Source organism: Pecten maximus, chromosome 2, assembly GCF_902652985.1.
Source record: "Pecten maximus chromosome 2, xPecMax1.1, whole genome shotgun sequence".
Taxonomy (NCBI): domain Eukaryota; kingdom Metazoa; phylum Mollusca; class Bivalvia; order Pectinida; family Pectinidae; genus Pecten; species Pecten maximus.
The window spans coordinates 23,810,519-23,830,813 of record NC_047016.1 but is presented as its reverse complement, the minus strand read 5'-3'; the positions used below and the strand labels follow the sequence as shown (position 1 = coordinate 23,830,813).

General features: G+C 34.8%; 1 protein-coding gene across 1 annotated transcript; it reads left to right on the top strand.

Annotated features, from left to right (window-relative positions):
- The first annotated feature begins 1,049 nt into the window (after window positions 1-1,049).
- LOC117321569 (scavenger receptor cysteine-rich domain-containing group B protein-like) lies at window positions 1,050-18,892 on the top strand. Its single transcript, XM_033876029.1, has 13 exons — window positions 1,050-1,358; window positions 1,681-1,816; window positions 6,704-6,918; window positions 8,693-8,831; window positions 10,034-10,239; window positions 10,990-11,128; window positions 12,121-12,356; window positions 13,647-13,749; window positions 14,549-14,670; window positions 15,387-15,431; window positions 15,723-15,831; window positions 17,027-17,142; window positions 18,678-18,892. Coding segments are annotated over exons 1-13 (1,842 nt in total). The 5' UTR covers window positions 1,050-1,084; the 3' UTR covers window positions 18,680-18,892.
- Window positions 18,893-20,295: the final 1,403 nt, after the last annotated feature.

Here is a 20,295-nt window from a genome sequence, read left to right as displayed (position 1 = left end):
CAACACTAAAAGCTTATGAAAATCGGGTTATCGACAGGGTTTTCGGATATGAATACATGTTGGATTTTAGTGGTTATTCATTGATATCGAAGGTATTCCTTACTCCCAAATCCGAAATTGTACTCTGTGAACATCGTCCGCTAGACCTAGGACCTTCCTAAAGACTCCGATCAGGCCATTCATTTAGACATCTGTTTCAAACGATATTTATAGGCAGAACGACTTTCATTTAGAATTTACATATTGTTAGAGCTGATATTTTTTTCCTGAAAATAACGTAAATCCAGTCTATAGAAGCATAAGCGTTTCTGAGGAAAGAATCGAGTGTATCCGGTAAAATAACCGTTCTATGTCGCATTACCTCTAAATGTCAATTGGTAAACATTTTGCGCCATCTACAAATGTATGTGACTTATATAATAAAGGTAAAATATCAAATCCATTTTATAAGCAAGTCTTTTATGATGACACGAAGAACCATATTGTTAATATATTTCTTCTGGAAATCAGCTGTTCTTGGGTTTGAGCTTGCTGACTTCATATAGGCGATAAGAGGGCCATTCAAACGCCATTTTGCTGCAACGACAAACACGAATGTAATTATAAGCATTACATTTTTACCAGATGCTATTTTACAGTCGACACATTGTATTTATATCAGCTGGTCGACATGAATGTTTATCTGTCACTCAAATAGTAATCATATCTACAAACTACATGAAAACATCATGGTAGCTTAAATGGCTCCTATAAGGCCATCGTCGTTTTACGGTCTGTCCCATTATGCTCTCACGACCCCCACAATTACATGTACATACATTTGAATTTTTATTCATTGGATGGGTTATTCTGTCATACGAAAGTTTTGGTTATTAAGTCCGGGCATATTTTAAGTGAAATTAACTAAATCAAATCCCAATTGCTACAATTACTAGCTGAACACCCACCACATGATCATTTTAATGTTCGTAAATTACGTTAACCTTTGGAATTGTCACGTTTCAAACATGTCTTTAAATGTGACGTAGCTCCTGAGTATACATATAACCTGGACCCACCAGAAGGTGTCACATCAGGAATAGCCATGGAGCCTGTTACGCGTGCCTCGGTATCCGTGCTGGTTTTTATGTCTACGTTGGCTTTGCTTACGTCTGCAATGCCACCCAATAGCGAATACATGAAGTCTTACAGGAAGTCCAATATCGCAAAGCGACAAGATCTGTCGCAAATCAGTTCCGAAATATCGGAGATTAAAACTGATGTGGAGGAACTGAAGGCACAACAGCAGCAATTCGAGATGGCATTGGACAGCCTAAATGAGACCATTGTTGACCTTGTAAATAAGGCTAGTCAGAAAGGTGCGTATTCGTGGACTTATATTGAATTCCCGATTTGATAGTCCAACATTGACGCTTCGATGGTAAAATATAATCCAATATGTTTCCTTTCAAATATATCATATTGATTTAACAAAATGATAGAGCAAAAGGTGCTATCTATGTAAGCTATCTCAATGGATTTCATCATGATTGTAACAATTGAAGACAATGATACACAACCTTGCTGTTGTAACTATTTACCTGTTTGTAAAGCGGAATGATGTGGTACCCCGGTAATAAGTTCGAGTTATTTTTCATGAGGTTATTGTCATACTGATATCGATTTGTATATATTTTCAAGGTATAAGACTGGTAGACGGTGGTTCCGCGTATGAGGGGCGCGTAGAAGTGTTCCACGACGGTCAATGGGGTACAGTTTGTGATGACAGTTGGGACAATAATGATGCTGAAGTCGTGTGCCGTCAACTGGGGTACAGGTAATTATAATTGTTAATATGTTGATGACAGTAAGGCGGGAAGACAAAACTAGGTTACAGGTATGTACTTCTATATTAATGACATTAAGACAGACGGACAAAACATGGTTACAGGTAAGTGATACAGGTAATTGTTTGTATAATGACGACATAAAGACAGACAGACAAAACATGGTTACAGGTAAGTGTTACATGTAATTGTTTGTATAATGATGACATAAAGACAGACAGACAAAACATGGTTACAGGGAAGTATTACAGGTAATTGTTTGTATAATGATGACATAAAGACAGACAGACAAAACATGGTTACAGGGAAGTGTTACAGGTAATTGTTTGTATAATGATGACATAAAGACAGACAGACAAACCATTGTTACAGGGAAGTGTTACAGGTAATTGTTTGGATAATGATGACATAAAGACAGACAGACAAAACATGGTTACAGGTAAGTGTTACATGTAATTGTTTGTATAATGATGACATAAAGACAGACAGACAAAACATGGTTACAGGGAAGTGTTACAGGTAATTGTTTGTATAATGATGACATAAAGACAGACAGACAAAACATGGTTACAGGGAAGTGTTACAGGTAATTGTTTGGATAATGATGACATAAAGACAGACAGACAAAACATGGTTACAGGTAAGTGTTACATGTAATTGTTTGTATAATGATGACATAAAGACAGACAGACAAACCATGGTTACAGGGAAGTGTTACAGGTAATTGTTTGTATATTGATGACATAAAGACAGACAGACAAAACATGGTTACAGGGAAGTGTTACAGATAATTGTTTGTATAATGATGACATAAAGACAGACAGACAAACCATTGTTACAGGGAAGTGTTACAGGTAATTGTTTGGATAATGATGACATAAAGACAGACAGACAAAACATGGTTACAGGGAAGTGTTACAGGTAATTGTTTGTATAATGATGACATAAAGACAGACAGACAAAACATGGTTACAGGTAAGTGTTACAGGTAATTGTTTGTATAATGACGACATGAAGACAGACAGACAAAACATGGTTACAGGGAAGTGTTACAGGTAATTGTTTGTATAATGATGACATAAAGACAGACAGACAAAACATGGTTAAAGGGAAGTGTTACATGTAATTGTTTGCATAATGATGACATAAAGACAGACAGACAAAACATGGTTACAGGGAAGTGTTACAGGTAATTGTTTGTATAATGATGACATAAAGACAGACAAAACATGGTTACAGGTAAGTGTTACAGGTAATTGTTTGTATAATGATGACATAAAGACAGATAGACAAAACATGGTTACAGGGAAGTGTTACAGGTAATTGTTTGTATATTGATGACATAAAGACAGACAGACAAAACATGGTTACAGGTAAGTGTTACAGGTAATTGTTTGTATAATGACGACATGAAGACAGACAGACAAAACATGGTTACAGGGAAGTGTTACATGTAATTGTTTGTATATTGATGACATAAAGACAGACAGACAAAACATGGTTACAGGGAAGTGTTACAGATAATTGTTTGTATAATGATGACATAAAGACAGACAGACAAACCATTGTTACAGGGAAGTGTTACATGTAATTGTTTGTATAATGATGACATAAAGACAGACAGACAAAACATGGTTACAGGGAAGTGTTACAGGTAATTGTTTGTATAATGATGACATAAAGACAGACAGACCATGGTTACATGGAAGTGTTACAGGTAATTGTTTGTATAATGATGACATAACGACAGACAAACCATGGTTACATGGAAGTGTTACAGGTAATTGTTTGTATAATGATGACATAAAGACAGACAGACAAAACATGGTTACAGGTAAGTGTTACATGTAATTGTTTGTATAATGATGACATAAAGACAGACAGACAAAACATGGTTACAGGGAAGTGTTACAGGTAATTGTTTGTATAATGATGACATAAAGACAGACAGACAAAACATGGTTACAGGGAAGTGTTACAGGTAATTGTTTGGATAATGATGACATAAAGACAGACAGACAAAACATGGTTACAGGTAAGTGTTACATGTAATTGTTTGTATAATGATGACATAAAGACAGACAGACAAACCATGGTTACAGGGAAGTGTTACAGGTAATTGTTTGTATATTGATGACATAAAGACAGACAGACAAAACATGGTTACAGGGAAGTGTTACAGATAATTGTTTGTATAATGATGACATAAAGACAGACAGACAAACCATTGTTACAGGGAAGTGTTACAGGTAATTGTTTGGATAATGATGACATAAAGACAGACAGACAAAACATGGTTACAGGGAAGTGTTACAGGTAATTGTTTGTATAATGATGACATAAAGACAGACAGACAAAACATGGTTACAGGTAAGTGTTACAGGTAATTGTTTGTATAATGACGACATGAAGACAGACAGACAAAACATGGTTACAGGGAAGTGTTACAGGTAATTGTTTGTATAATGATGACATAAAGACAGACAGACAAAACATGGTTAAAGGGAAGTGTTACATGTAATTGTTTGCATAATGATGACATCAAGACAGACAGACAAAACATGGTTACAGGGAAGTGTTACAGGTAATTGTTTGTATAATGATGACATAAAGACAGACAAAACATGGTTACAGGTAAGTGTTACAGGTAATTGTTTGTATAATGATGACATAAAGACAGATAGACAAAACATGGTTACAGGGAAGTGTTACAGGTAATTGTTTGTATATTGATGACATAAAGACAGACAGACAAAACATGGTTACAGGTAAGTGTTACAGGTAATTGTTTGTATAATGACGACATGAAGACAGACAGACAAAACATGGTTACAGGGAAGTGTTACATGTAATTGTTTGTATATTGATGACATAAAGACAGACAGACAAAACATGGTTACAGGGAAGTGTTACAGATAATTGTTTGTATAATGATGACATAAAGACAGACAGACAAACCATTGTTACAGGGAAGTGTTACATGTAATTGTTTGTATAATGATGACATAAAGACAGACAGACAAAACATGGTTACAGGGAAGTGTTACAGGTAATTGTTTGTATAATGATGACATAAAGACAGACAGACCATGGTTACATGGAAGTGTTACAGGTAATTGTTTGTATAATGATGACATAACGACAGACAAACCATGGTTACATGGAAGTGTTACAGGTAATTGTTTGTATAATGATGACATAAAGACAGACAGACAAAACATGGTTACAGGTAAGTGTTACAGGTAATTGTTTGTATAATGATGACATAAAGACAGATAGACAAAACATGGTTACAGGTAAGTGTTACAGGTAATTGTTTGTATAATGATGACATAAAGACAGACAGACAAAACATGGTTACAGGGAAGTGTTACAGGTAATTGTTTGTATAATGATGACATAAAGACAGACAGACAAAACATGGTTACAGGGAAGTGTTACAGGTAATTGTTTGTTTAATGATGACACAAAGACAGACAGACAAACCATTGTTACAGGGAAGTGTTACAGGTAATTGTTTGGATAATGATGACATAAAGACAGACAGACAAAACATGGTTACAGGTAAGTGTTACATGTAATTGTTTGTATATTGATGACATAAAGACAGACAGACAAAACATGGTTACAGGGAAGTGTTACATGTAATTGTTTGTATATTGATGACATAAAGACAGACAGACAAAACATGGTTACAGGGAAGTGTTTATATGTCGATGACAATAAGATTGACAAATATTTATTGTATGTTTAAAAACCGTTGAAACAACATGGTAACACTGGTATAGTAATAGATATACTGAATAGCGCTGTATATTGTGGTCCTGACAACTCTCTTCACTGGTAGACGGAGTGGTATATACTTATGATATTGATCATATTTTAATGTTGATGTCGATGAAGATCATACAATATCCAAACCTCTCAAAATGCACTTTGAACGAGTCTGCAATCCGCGAAATTCATCAGGTGATAGTATCGATGGAAATAATGACAAAAAGTAGTACACTGTATGTCTGTTTTGTCGTACCGTGACTATACTGTATTGTTTACCAATCTAAACGCGAACACCACATGTAACTTCTAGTTGCTGAATCCAAATGCCGGAGCTTTGTACGAAACTATAGCTAACATTGCGTAGCGGGCAACTAGTGTTGTACAGCCTCCCATTTTATGCTGTCACTTTATTCGGCCACATTTTATAAAGAATGAATGAAATCAATTCAGAACATGCATCACTGGCTAACCAGTAAGCAGATGTAATAAAGTAACATAGAACATGATTAATCAAATCAAAGCCTCCATTAGGGATCGAACCTGAGACCTCTGGCTTATTAGTCTTACGCTCAACCGATCAAGGTAAGGAGAAGATCTATCTCTCCCTCTAAGAACGGTATACTGTGGCTAATATTTAACAGGGCTATATACTCCCCCTCAAGGAAACAATTCGTTCTCGAGTTATACCGGGGTAAGAGCGATGCTTTCGCAAGCAGCGATGAGTTCCTACGCTGGCGCCAATGTAACAGAACACATGATTAATCAAATTTAAATCACTGCCTCCGCTAGGGATTGAACCCGGGACCTCTGGCTAACGCTAAACCGATCGAGCTAAAGAGAAGATTTCTAGCCGAGCAGTATATTGCGGCTAGTATTTACCAGGCTTACAAAAGCAACAAAACGAAACTTTATGAGTATTACCCTCTCGATTGTAATGTAGCGTTTATGGTCTCGCTAATACCATACCAAGTATGACACTACTTACAATGTTTGTTCCATTTCATATCTTAGTGCTTGTTTTTTTGTAGTTTACACTATTCCCATTTATTGTAAATTACTGCTTAACCTTACCTTGGCACTCATTTGGAAATATTTTATAGTGGTGGAGATGCAAGATCCAATGCATATTTCGGACGTGGAAGCGAACCTACGTGGATGGACGACGTTAGGTGTGACGGATCTGAGAGTCGTCTTCAGGCCTGTAGGTTCAGTGGCTGGCGGATTGAGAACTGTAACCATGGGGAGGACGCTGGGGTTGTGTGTGTTGATCCCTCCATGCCTACTACTGAGCCAACAACAACGGCGACACCCCCAGGTACATAATGCTTCTTCTATAGTAGTTTGTTACGTTCAACCATAGTGTTGATTGAAATTGTTTATTAAGCAATGACACTTCCTTTTCATAAGTAAAAAAACTGAGTTTGAGAATTTTTATCCAGAAGTCTAGGAGATGATAAGTATCGTTCGGCGAACTATAGATGTGCTCCACAACCGTAACCAATCATCAGGGCACACTATAAAATATGTTAGAAGTGCATACATGCCTTCTAGGTTCCATACATCTTAAGACACATGGCATGCTCAGAAGTTTTGATATTATGAAAACGTAACCATAGGATGACATCATCCTTTTATGCAGCGTTTGTAACACAATTGAGTGACGTTATAGAATTTGTTTTACATTCATTGCACAATCGATGAGGGTGTGATGTATTCGATTTACAATTACAAAATACAGCAAAATGTAGGAGAAAAATAATTGGTGACCTCTGTATAGTGTAGACTTAGGCGTGCCGATTCTGAGGAGCAGTCATTAAATGTTTACTATCGGCCGGTACCCTTGATACGCATTCTTATTACTGTAAATGTACAAATTCTAGTGTTATTCTTATTTTTACGCTTTTCGCGCTACAGCAATGCGCTAAAATATAATAGCACTAGATGTCTTATAACATTTCTATATCTTAATTTGTTATACAAACTATTTTGGTGCGCTGTTTCTTCATTTCAGTAATGTGCTAGATTATAGAAATGTGCCTGAAGATAAACCTTGTTGAGATATTCACATTACACTGTGGTGTGTTCATCTCTCGTATTGTCGTACTCTCTATTTGGCGACATGAAACAGCAAACAATAAAGAGGTATGGCGCTTATTCGCCTGTTTCGACCGAACGTGGACTGTTTTCAAAATAAAAAAATATGTTAAAAAAAGATTTTTTGAATATAAGCCTTAAATCTATAACACGAATATTCTTATCTGCAATAAATGTGTGTAAATTGCATTGCATATTTTAATAAATGACTGAAAAGTTGCATCATCGGTCTATTTGCAATTTTAGAGGGGGGTTCCTCTCATTCCATTCCTGTTTTGACATCGTGCGCATCGGAAGATCAACTTTTACAATGTCTTATTTTATTCTATGTGCGAAAAGACATCTAAAATCCTATTCTAAAAAGATGTCCTTCGATGTACTGGTATCGAAAAAAAACATTTTAAAAAATTTAAAAAAAAAAAGAAAGAAAAAGTAGTTGCTGAAATATTTTGATTTAGCATTAACTAGAGATAACATATGCTTCCCATTTCAAAAGTGGGCTTGGCTCATACGGTAGAACCTCAAATAATCAACCCAAAAGTCCGGAGTTCAAATCACCCGGATTCATATTTTCATTTTTTTTTTATTCTTAATTTCTTCCCATTTTCTTGATTTCATTGCCTGCAGTAATGTATTGCTTTGCAATGCCTTGGTCAAGCGTCGAGGCTGTCTATAGTGTCTTACATACAAACATTTACTCAATGGATGATACAGATTGCCCAATCTGTCAGTGAATTCCATCCTCATAATACGACCTCAACTGTTATGGTACATGTAACCCCATTCTTATAATATGACATCAACTGTTATGGTAACTCCAACCTTATAAAACGACCTCAACTGTTTTTGTAACTGCAGTCTAATAGACACGCCAGCAAAGCAATGCTCGTGTTTTTATGACATATTATAATGTGCATGCTTATCAAATTCTTTAAGATTAACTTTCTAACTCTGATGCTATGTTTCCGTCTTATCGGAACCATTTATCATTTTAGCCAATCTCCGCCTCGTTGGTGGTCCCTCTGTATCCTCCGGACGACTGGAGGTATACCACGACGGTATATGGGGTACAGTGTGTGATGATTCATTTGACGTCCTAGACCTTCGTGTAGCTTGTCGACAGTTAGGGTTCAAGTAAGTTTTTTTATACTGGAGCTTATGTACAAAATAGAACGTTGATACATGGAATATATTATCATTGCCACGTCTAATGTTGACCAAGGTGCTACAGAATATCATCTCCACCGTCCGTAAGTCCTTTTGTTCGTCAACAATTGGTTAAAGTTTTGTTTCGGGGCAAATGTTTTTAGTAGTCAACAGTTCAATAACACAATATGTTTTAATTCTAATACTTTTTTGAGGTCTTACAATGTTTTAGGTCAAATTAGTAGATTTTTATTTTAATTTTGAAGAAGTTTGGACGTCATTATTTCGAGGAATTTTCAGTTACATCTTTTTCTTCTAAACTGTTTTTTTCCTGTTTTTGTAAAGGTTTATGTGTTTATGCAAATATGTTCTAGGGTCTAAAAGTCATAATTGTGGGTACTGAATTGAACCTTTATTGATGTTTTCTATAAAACTTCATTCACACACCTTTATTAGGGACCAACCAACCAATTGTTTTCCCATAGACTTTAGTGTTAACGTTTTGGAGTATTTCATTAAAATTCTTGAATTCAATATGACAATTATGGTTTATAACAAAAGTTTAGGGTATGATATAACACCTGATCAAAAAAAAAGTTGGGTCCTTCAGCTCAAATTTTCTCCAGTGTAGCCATTTTGAAAATGGGTGAATTTCGCAGTAAAAATCTCAAAAATCTGAAATGTTTACCTGTTGTTTATTATTACCTGAACTTTTGGGAAAACAATCAATCGGACTTACGAAATTTATATCAACATTTCTTATTGACAGTTACCTATCAGGCTACATATCTATTTTCTCACTTCATAACATACTGGCCAATCAATGGCTGCCAGACATTTTATCCTTGGCTCAACTTCCTATACACAGGGGCTGTTTCAAAAATATATTTTTTCAATTGGTTGGTTGTTCCCCATGGGGCATTTAACATCGCTTTACATCTAAGCATTCGATATGATCAGACGGGGGCGTCTTTGGGATGATCCTGTTGTGTGGTATTTCCTGCTATCACCTGTCAGCTTTTTAACTTAACTCTCCTCTGGGTTTTTTTTATTTATTTATTTTATGTGATATATCATTTTCTTGTATTTTGTTGTTTAATTTATCCTGCTGTGATCTATTCTCTAAGCCCTATTATGGTTTTTCTTTGCTTGATACATAGACATTATCGTTCGTGATGTTATTCTTTCAGTCACACTGGAAGACAAAGAATTCAAAAATTTAGCATAGGATCAGGACGAATATGGATGGACAATTTAGAGTGTGTTGGAGGAGAGTCAGCCCTCTCGGACTGCACATTTAACGGCTGGGGCAATGAGAACTGTGGACACAGTGAGGACATAGGCATAATATGTGACGACGAAGAATCCACTGCCGCACCACCAGGAAACCATAGTGGTAGGTAGGATTGATTTAAAGCAATTGGATCAATTTCATTGGATTCAATTTGATATTCAAAAAGTATTGACAAATAATGAAAACAGTGATGACATAAACTAAGATATAAATGATCAAATTGAAAGCTCTGTTTACAGCGAGAACATTAAAAATGTTCATGATTGGTACTTCGTATGGTAGGTATGTTCTGTTTACACCGAGACTGTTAAAGTGTTCCGGATTGGTACATTTTAGGGTAGGTGCATTCTGTTTACACCGAAAACATTAAAATGAGTATTAGGTATTGACAACGGAACTATACAGTACACCAACATGCAATGTAAACACCTCAAGACAATGCATTAGGATATCATCAAAGATAGTTTTGTATCAATTTCTATACAATTACACCTATTATGGATTACCCGTCAACATTTAAAGGCTATGTTATACCAGGTATATTTGTTATTTTTAACCGTGCATTGAACTTTACAAACATGTGTTCATTCACAACCTCGTAACTCTTCAATGTATTTACTTTTTATTAAGTAATCATAGAAAAAGACCATAAATATTAAATATTGTTATATCTATATTATAACTTGTCTGGAAAACATCATATGATTAGCTGTCTATAACCAACACTAATGTCAAAACTGATTTGAACAGCGGAGGTTGTCTTAAATGAAGCATACTCAACTGGAATATTTTTCTCGCTGATAGTTATCATCAAAGTTCCGAATTTGATAATTTATACCCTTCCAATCGCAGATAAGATACGCCTTGTCGGGGGTAACACACAGTTCGAGGGGCGGGTCGAGGTCTTCCTCAACGGAAGGTGGGGCACGGTCTGTGATGACTTATGGACATACGCCACTGCCATGGTCGCCTGTCGACAGCTGGGATTTAGGTAAATACATGTGTTGAATTATGATACAGTGCATTGTCTTGCAATTATTTATGTCATGTTTTATTTGCTATAATTTCCTTCCGCCTTTGTTGCTATACAAAATATAAGTAAATGTACTGAATTTATAGTATCATACATTATATCATGTGAATAATGTGAAACTATGAACTCACAATAATGTATCCCTCATTAATGAATTACATTTTAACAACAATACACTTATTGATTGTCCTTGTGAGTCAACCTGCTTTAAGAAACGAGCTTCATCAGGCAAACACAAATACATTGTCATGTAAATGTACATGTATCAAGGTAGTACATGTGTTGGATGCATCGGATATGATAGGAACACCATTGTCATAGGCGAAAACATACGAACTCAGCATACGACTAATCAGACCATGCGGGTTGTTTAATTATTTCTGGAACTTCTTGATTATGTTGATTTTACATCGGATTAGTTAATTTGCATGTTTTTGTTCGTTCTAATGATTTAACTTTAAGGAATCATACTAAAGTGAATTGATAAACACATATTCATTTAACTATCAGACAAAAAGAGACGACCTGTGCGTGGTCGACAAACCGATTGTCTCACCATGTTCAACACAACAGATGGTCTTTACCTGTCTGACAAGACAGAATATCTGAACATGAGCGACAAAACAAATGGCCACTACCTGTCCCACAAAACAAAATGTCTGAAATATCCGACAAAGCAGATGGTCTTTACTTGTCCGAAAAACCGTTGGTCTCTGTCTGTCCGACAAAACAGATTGTCTATATATGTCCATCAAAGCAGATTGTCTAGATATGTCCGACCAAACTAATGGTCTCTACGACTCCCTCAAAACAGATTGTCTGTATGGTTCCGATAAAATATGTGGTCTCTAACTATCCCACAAAACAGTTTTTGAATACGTTCTTTAACAAGAATCCATCATTTCCACATATATTGCATGATTTGGCTGCTATTTATTTTCCACAATCAGAGGAGGAGAGGTTCATCGCGAGGCTTACTTTGGACAAGGTACCGGAACTATACAGCTGGACGATGTTCAATGTCACGGTGACGAGTTCAATCTACTGCAATGTACCTACTTGGAAACACCACGTGGGAACTGCAACCACATGGAGGATGTAGGCGTCACGTGTGAGCCACCCGAAGGGACACCTATAAATACAACAGAAATTGTGACACCACCTATAGTCTCTACAACTAGTGAAGGTAAATAAGTGCAAGTGCATGCTCACCAAGTTTTATCTTTAAATGGAATTGAAATATATGGTTAAAGGCGTGTCTATTGTGAGTATCACTATTGCTACGCAATAACGGGAATGAATATACCAACTACGATTATACACTAGATCTGTTGAGGTACCCCTAACCACGATTATATATCAGGCCTCTTGAGGTACCCCTAACCACGATTATATATCAGGCCTCTTGAGGTATCCCTAACCACGATTATATATCAGGCCTCTTGAGGTACCCCTAACCACGATTATATATCAGGCCTCTTGAGGTATCCCAACTACGATTACATATCAGACCTCTTGAGGTATCCCAAACCACGATTATATATCAGACCTCTTGAGGTACCCCTAACCACGATTATATATCAGGCCTCTTGAGGTATCCTTAACCACGAATATATACTAGGTCTGTTGAGTTACCCCTAACTACGATTATATATCAGGCCTGTTGAGGTATCCTTAACCACGATTATATATCAGGCCTCTTGAGGTATCCCTAACTACGATTATATATCAGGTCTGTTGAGGTACCCCTAACTACGATGATATAGCAGGTCTGTTGAGGTACCCCTAACTACGATTATATACCAGGTCTGTTGAGGTACCCCTAACTACGATTATATACCAGGTCTGTTGAGGTACCCCTAACTACGATTATATACTAGGTCTGTTGAGGTACCCCTAACTACGATTATACACTAGGCCTCTAGAGGTATCCCTAACTACGATTGAATGCTAGGCCTGTTATCATATCCCTGACTATGATTAAATACTAGGTTGTTATCATATCCCTGACTATGATTAAATACTAGGCGTGTTATCATATCCCTGACTATGATTAAATACTAGGTTGTTATCATATCCCTGACTATGATTAAATACTAGGCGTGTTATCATATCCCTGACTATGATTAAATACTAGGCCTGTTATCATATCCCTGACTATTTTTATATGCCAGGCCTGTTAATGTATACCTAACTTTATTTATATACTAGGCCTGTTATTATATCCCTGACTATGATTAAATACTAGGCCTGATACTAGGCCTGTTATTATATTCCTCACTATATTTATATACTAGGCCTGTTAATCCTGTATCCCTGAAGGTTCATAAAGCCAATTCAATGTCGGAAACAACTGTTATAGTAATACAGTTAATCAAGCATTGTTGTAAAGTTTGTAATTGTAATATCAGCAGAGACAAACTTTCAAAATATCATGATTGAAGTGTTTATTTTAGAAACAAACTTTGATATTAAGGGTCCTTCTGTGACATCATGGACGCCATGGCCTGTTTGGACTATATTACGAACATTGATATGTCCAGTGTCAGCAGTCCTGAGGGTTTACATCATCTATGCACGTAAGAAATACACAGCTGTTATCAGTTAATATCAGTTGTAGGCATTTTGATAAACATTACCTGTAAATTGTTTGCGTTTTCATTCAATAGAAATTGCTTTGTTAGAAAAATTAGGCAAAAATCAATATAGTTTGTTAGTTTAAAAACTTAAGTTTCTCTATATATTCATCGTCTTTTACGTTTATGAATATATGTGAAGATATTCATGAACATATACGTTTATAAATATATTTAAAGATCTCGTGAACATATACGCTTATTAATATTTGTAAAGATATTCGTTAAGATATACTTTTATGAATATATTTAAAGATCTTCGTGAACATAATTATACGTTTATAGATAAATGTAAAGATGTTTGTGAATATATTGTCAATAGCTTTAGATATTCATACTTTCAAACATACATTTTTAAATAACTGTAAAGTGATTAAAGTGTAGTAAACTTGCACAAATATTAAAATTTCTGTACATATCAGTTGTTTATCGATTTTTGTCATTTAGATCAAAAACATTTCTACGTATGTTTTAACTTATTAGTGATATAACTTAACTAAATATATTAGGGGTAAATATTGATTGTCAGTCTACATATGAAACACCTTAATCGTCATAGATTACTCTTAAATACCATTAAACTGTCATCGATTATCTGCTAAATCCCCCCTCACAGTTAGATATTCTTAGAGTCAAAGTCAGACATATCCTAGAGACAAAAGTCGTCCTAAAGTTAAATTATATTTATAATTTTAGACCAGGAGGCCAGTAAATACCATGTGATATGTTGATGTGTTGACAGGGAAGCATATCCACAGTTTATGACCTGTATTGACGCTCTGCCACAGGCCTGTCTGCCCAGCGCAGTACAACATCAGATGGAAATGCAACAGCAAGCCATAGACAACATGTGTGCTAATATAGGTATAGACTTAATGTCAAAATTTATATGATAAAACAGTCACATGAGAGGGGAGGATTATGTCACAATTTCAAAACCATTTTCCAATATTTTATATTTTATGTGCACGTTACTCGGTTATGCCTGACTCACGTATACATGTTATACAAATCTAAAAAATAAACTGTATTATCATGTAGATATAAGGTAGATATTATGTGTTCACAATAATTCACTTGGAAAAATGCCATTGACAATTTTTCTGTAACTTAATGCATTTTTTTTATTATATCAATTCGTATTAATGATACCGGTTTTACTGTAATCTGGGTAAAATGAAGTAACTATGATAATGATTAATGTTATCTGGGTATAATGGTGTGAGTATTATGATAATTTTGGATATGATAATAATTAATGGTATTTGGGTTGAAATTTTTTCACGTGAAATCCACATGAAATTCACGTGAATTTTTTTTCATGTAAAATTCACGGGATTTTTTTCACGTGAATTTCACATGAATTTTACATGAATTTCACTTGAATATTTTTTTCACATGAAATTCTCATGAATTTTTTCACCTGAAATTCATGTATAATTCTCTTTTTTGCCCTTTTCACGTGAATTTCACGTGAAGGAATATTGCCTGCGTATAATGGTGTGAGTAATATAACAATTAATATTATCAGGGTATAATGGTGTAATAATGATATAATTAAGGCATTCTGTGTGAATTAGGTCCCGTGCCTCCCCCGACAACTGCTACACCTGGTGGCGAAGACGGTAAATACCTTAAAAATTAACAGACATACGATATTCATGTAATGGTTAAAAATCGCTCCATATCCAATAAAAAATTTGATTTGTCGTATCTTAACTTTAAAATGTGAATTAATATCTCAGCATCGTACATTATGTTTTAATTTTGGGGTAGCTTTTGATTTTTTCAAATCTGCATACATATATATTGTACAAATGTATATGAATTCTTCATTGAAGGGAAATTCTAATTTTTTTTAAAATATGTCACAAAATCGATAATCAGCAATATTGTTTTCTGGTGCCATTCTACAGTAACAGCCATGGGAACATCTGGCAGTTGCGATGTCCTTACATTTATGCCATGTCTTGAAATCGTGATGCCAGACCATACGGAAGCAGTGAATGTTGCCAAAATGTGCAGGTGAGACGTTAATATGGTTAGAATGCATATGTTATCTTCATGATGTTAAAGTGAAGGACAAATCTTCGTATTGTGAACGTGCAGGTGCGACGTTCATGTGATTTGAATACTGCTATAGAGTAAGTGAAACTCGTATCTTTATACTGTCATAGTGCAGGTAAGATATCCATAAAGTTAAAGTGCAGGTGATATATTCATACTGTTATATTGCAGGTAAGATCCTCATGTTGTTATAGTGCATGTGATTATTCATGCTGTTATAGTGCAGGTCATATCGTTATACTGTTATAGTGCAGGTCATATCAGGAGCAGGTGATACCTTCATAATGTTAATTGCATGCGAGATATTCACATTGTGATATTACAGGTGAGACTTTGATACTTTTAAAGTGCAGTTAAAGATATCAATATTGTCATAGTGCATGTAAGGTATTCTTGCTGTTATAGTACAAGTGATATCTTCATACTGTTAACGTGCAGGTAATATATTCAAACTGCTATAGTGCAGGACATATTGTTATACTGTTATAGGGAAGGTGATATATACTGCAATAACGCAGATGATATATACTGTTATAGTGAGAGCAAAATATTCATAATGTTAGAGTGCAGGCGAGATATTCATGCTGTTATAATGTAGACAAGCTTTTCATACTGTTAAAGTCCAAGTAAGATATTCATACTTTTAAAGTGCATGTGAGATAATCATGCTGTTTTAGTGCAGGTAAGATATTCATACTGTTAAAGTACAGGTAAGATATGCATACTATAGTAGTGCAGTTGAGATATTGATACTATTATAGTGTATGGGGAGATTTGCATACTGTTAAAGTGCAGGTAAGATATCCATACTATAAACGTGCACGTGAGATATCCATACTTTTTTCTTCCCTTTTTAGGTGTTTAAACTATGTAAAAAAAATAATGATATTCTTATTGCCCCAACCTACACTAAATAAATTACAAAATGTTAAACAGAGAATATATACTGAATACTCTAACGAATAAGGACATCGATCCATATATGATTTTAATAAATACAATAGCTACATGTATACGCATTCAAACCTGTTCATGCCGCAGACCAATACATTTACGTCGTACTTTTATATAATGTAATATTATACCGTTCATGCTGTGCTATTGGTATATCATAACAACGTTGACATATTTTTCTCTGTTCTTCCTGTTTTAGCTCCCATCCCCAGTTTGTAGCCTGTTTAAATAATCTCCCAGCATCCTGCAGTGACGACAGCACTTACAACCAGGCAGTTATCCCTACCAAGGACATGCTACAGTCCTTATGTCAATGTAAGTACAATACCACCACACATCTAAATACCTAAGTACAATACTACCATACATCTATATACCTAAGTACAATAATACCATACATCTAAATACCTAAGTACAATAATACCATACATCTATATACCTAAGTACAATAATACCATACATCTATATACCTAAATACAATAATACCATACATCTAAATACCTAAGTACAATACTACCATACATCTATATACCTAAGTACAATAATACCATACATATATATACCTAAGTACAATAATACCATACATCTATATACCTAAATACAATAATACCATACATCTATATACCTAAGTACAATAATACCATACATCTATATACCTAAATACAATAATACCATACATCTATATACCTAAATACAATAATACCATACATCTATATACCTAAATACAATAATACCATACATCTATATACCTAAGTACAATAATACCATACATCTATATACCTAAGTACAATAATACCATACATCTATATACCTAAGTACAATAATACCATACATCTATATACCTAAATACAATAATACCATACATCTATATACCTAAGTAAAATACTACTACACATTTATATACCTTAGTACAATACTACTATACATCTATATACCTTTATATATAATAACTTTTTACATTATTTCAAGTTAACGCATCTATTTTACATGTACTATACGGCAAAATCTTTGTATACCATGACCGGTTTTAATTTGAGTACGGAGTACGGATCTATAGATTTGTTGTACAGATCTATACGATGTAATTGCTCCAATCAAGTTTTTAATGGATTGGTTTGTTTAAACCGTATCTTATAGTTGGTCTCAACCCTTGTACACTGGACAAATAAGTGTTTTATAAAATAATTATGTACTTTACTATTATGACGCCATCAAACTATGACGTCATAAAATGATGTACCGAATAAAATTCATATTCTCCTGAAGAGCGACACAATGTAGCCGCGAAAGTACTAGGGAGACAGCAGATCTGTGTTTGACTTTTTATTATATATATATATATATATATATATATATATATATATATAGTACAATACTACCACACATCAATATATATATATATGCGCTGTGTTAAATATCCATTTTAATGTATTGCGATGATATACGATGACGTCATGTTAAATAACAATAGATTCCATACACACGCAAGCCAGTCATGAAACTATTGTTATATTTGATTAGCAACAGTTTTGTATTTGTACAAGTGGAAAAGCAATATTCCGTTTCTGTTAAATGATCTCTCTACATAATGGTATTATGTCATTTTAGCAGCGTTTTTGTTTTTTCGTTTTGTTTTTTCGGGGTTTTTTTTGACAGTTTTAAATAAGCGGACTTTTTATGCGATATCATAACAGTTGCGGATTTTTTTTATGGAATATCAATAAATTACCGGACTTTTAATGTAATATCAATATACATGTAATAGTGGACTTTTTATGTAATATCAATATAGTAGTTATTATATGTAATAATATATCAATATATGATCGCGGATTTTTTATACTTTACAGAGATTGAAGGGCAGACCAAAAGAAACGATGCTCCAGGAAATCAACTTCTTATGACTGACCAATCACGTGAACCTGAATACAAATAGATAACATGCAGTAGATGTTGCAAAATCACTACTATGTATAAACCTTTTCCTCACACGAGGACTTTGTATGTGCGTGCAGTATCTCCATGATTGGACATGATGAAATAAATCATATTTTGTCATGTTGTTTCTATTCTTAATAGTTTTATTATATTTCTAACTACTAAACTGCAAAGTTTAATCAGGAAGTGAGTTTGTGAAAAGCGATTGATTCAAAATAATTGAAGCATGTTTTTATCATTATACAAATAACACTTATACAACAAAAACAGTAAGTTTCCTTTATGGCTCTTCAAATTCAAAGACCAAACTTAAATACTTACTAATTCGTCGTGAAAATTCGCGAATTCTGCATGATTCGATTGCATCAATACCAAAACATACATCATATTGAGCTAGATAATCTGAACTTATGTAACGATATTATACAAATATTGCCCTTGTTCCGGGTTGACATGAATATTTGACCACCCGAGAGGTGTCATGTCACCCGAGGGCGTAGCCCGAGGGTGACATGACACCTCAAGGGTGGGCAAATATTCATGTCAACTCGGAACAAGGGCAGTAATTGTTTTATTATACCGAAAAAAACATAAGTGAATTAATTTTGGTATCAATAAGTTTATTTATTACTATCAACAGTTTTTAAGAAAACTTTTTAAGAGGTACCCCATCGTCTTTCTGGACCCGGCATAAAATTCTCCCAGTTGAACTTTCAATGTATGGACGTCGAAGTTTTCACAATCCTTGGTCTAGGCCTACCTGTTGCAGATAGGAAATGTCTAAAGGAATCCACGGCCACATTGATGACCCTTTTGGTGTTTTTAGAATCCTTTTCTTGCAATAATTTCGCCAATTCCTCCTCTGTTGGCAGACGATAGCGTCCGCCGGCAGCCATTGTTGTTGTCAAGCAGAATACTCGGAACTTCTCTAATTCGACTACTTTTGAAGACGTTACGGAAGAGAGTTCCGAGTTGGGGCTCACGAGAGGGTGACATAACGATTTTGGAGGGCTCACGAGAGGGTGACATTATGATATTCAGAGGGTGACATGATGTTTCGAAAGCGACAGCAAGTCAATAATGAATTATTTGGAAAGTTGTGGTTGACATAACGAATGTTTTTAATCACGTGACATGGTTTTCACTAATCAGAAGCTGTGATACAAGTCTGAGGTATAATAAAAGATATTGATTCACTATTTATGGTAATCGAAGTTGCTTACGCAAATTCAAAGGAATTGTATCGCACTTTTTGACTGAAGACCATAATCAATTTGTATAGAAGCGAGGAGATTATAATACTTGGTACGTGTCTAGGCAATATTCAATAAAACACCAATGTTATGCTGAATCTCATTTACGGAAATATACCACTAAAATAATTATGACATAAGAGCAAATAGATATTTTGATAATATTTACCACTTCTCACCTGACATCCGAAGCAAATAAGGGTAATATGTCTTGCCCAAGTATACAACCACCGCTGCTCAAACTGGTCAATATCTCAGCTTACCTAAAGATCAAACA

Coding starts and splice junctions, on each gene's coding strand:
- LOC117321569 (XM_033876029.1), top strand. CDS start 1,085: ATGGAGCCTGTTACGCGTGCCTCGGTATCCGTGCTGGTTTTTATGTCT. Junction 11,129..12,120: donor TGTCGACAGCTGGGATTTAG/GTAAATACATGT, acceptor TTCCACAATCAG/AGGAGGAGAGGTTCATCGCG. Junction 12,357..13,646: donor AGTCTCTACAACTAGTGAAG/GTAAATAAGTGC, acceptor TTTGATATTAAG/GGTCCTTCTGTGACATCATG.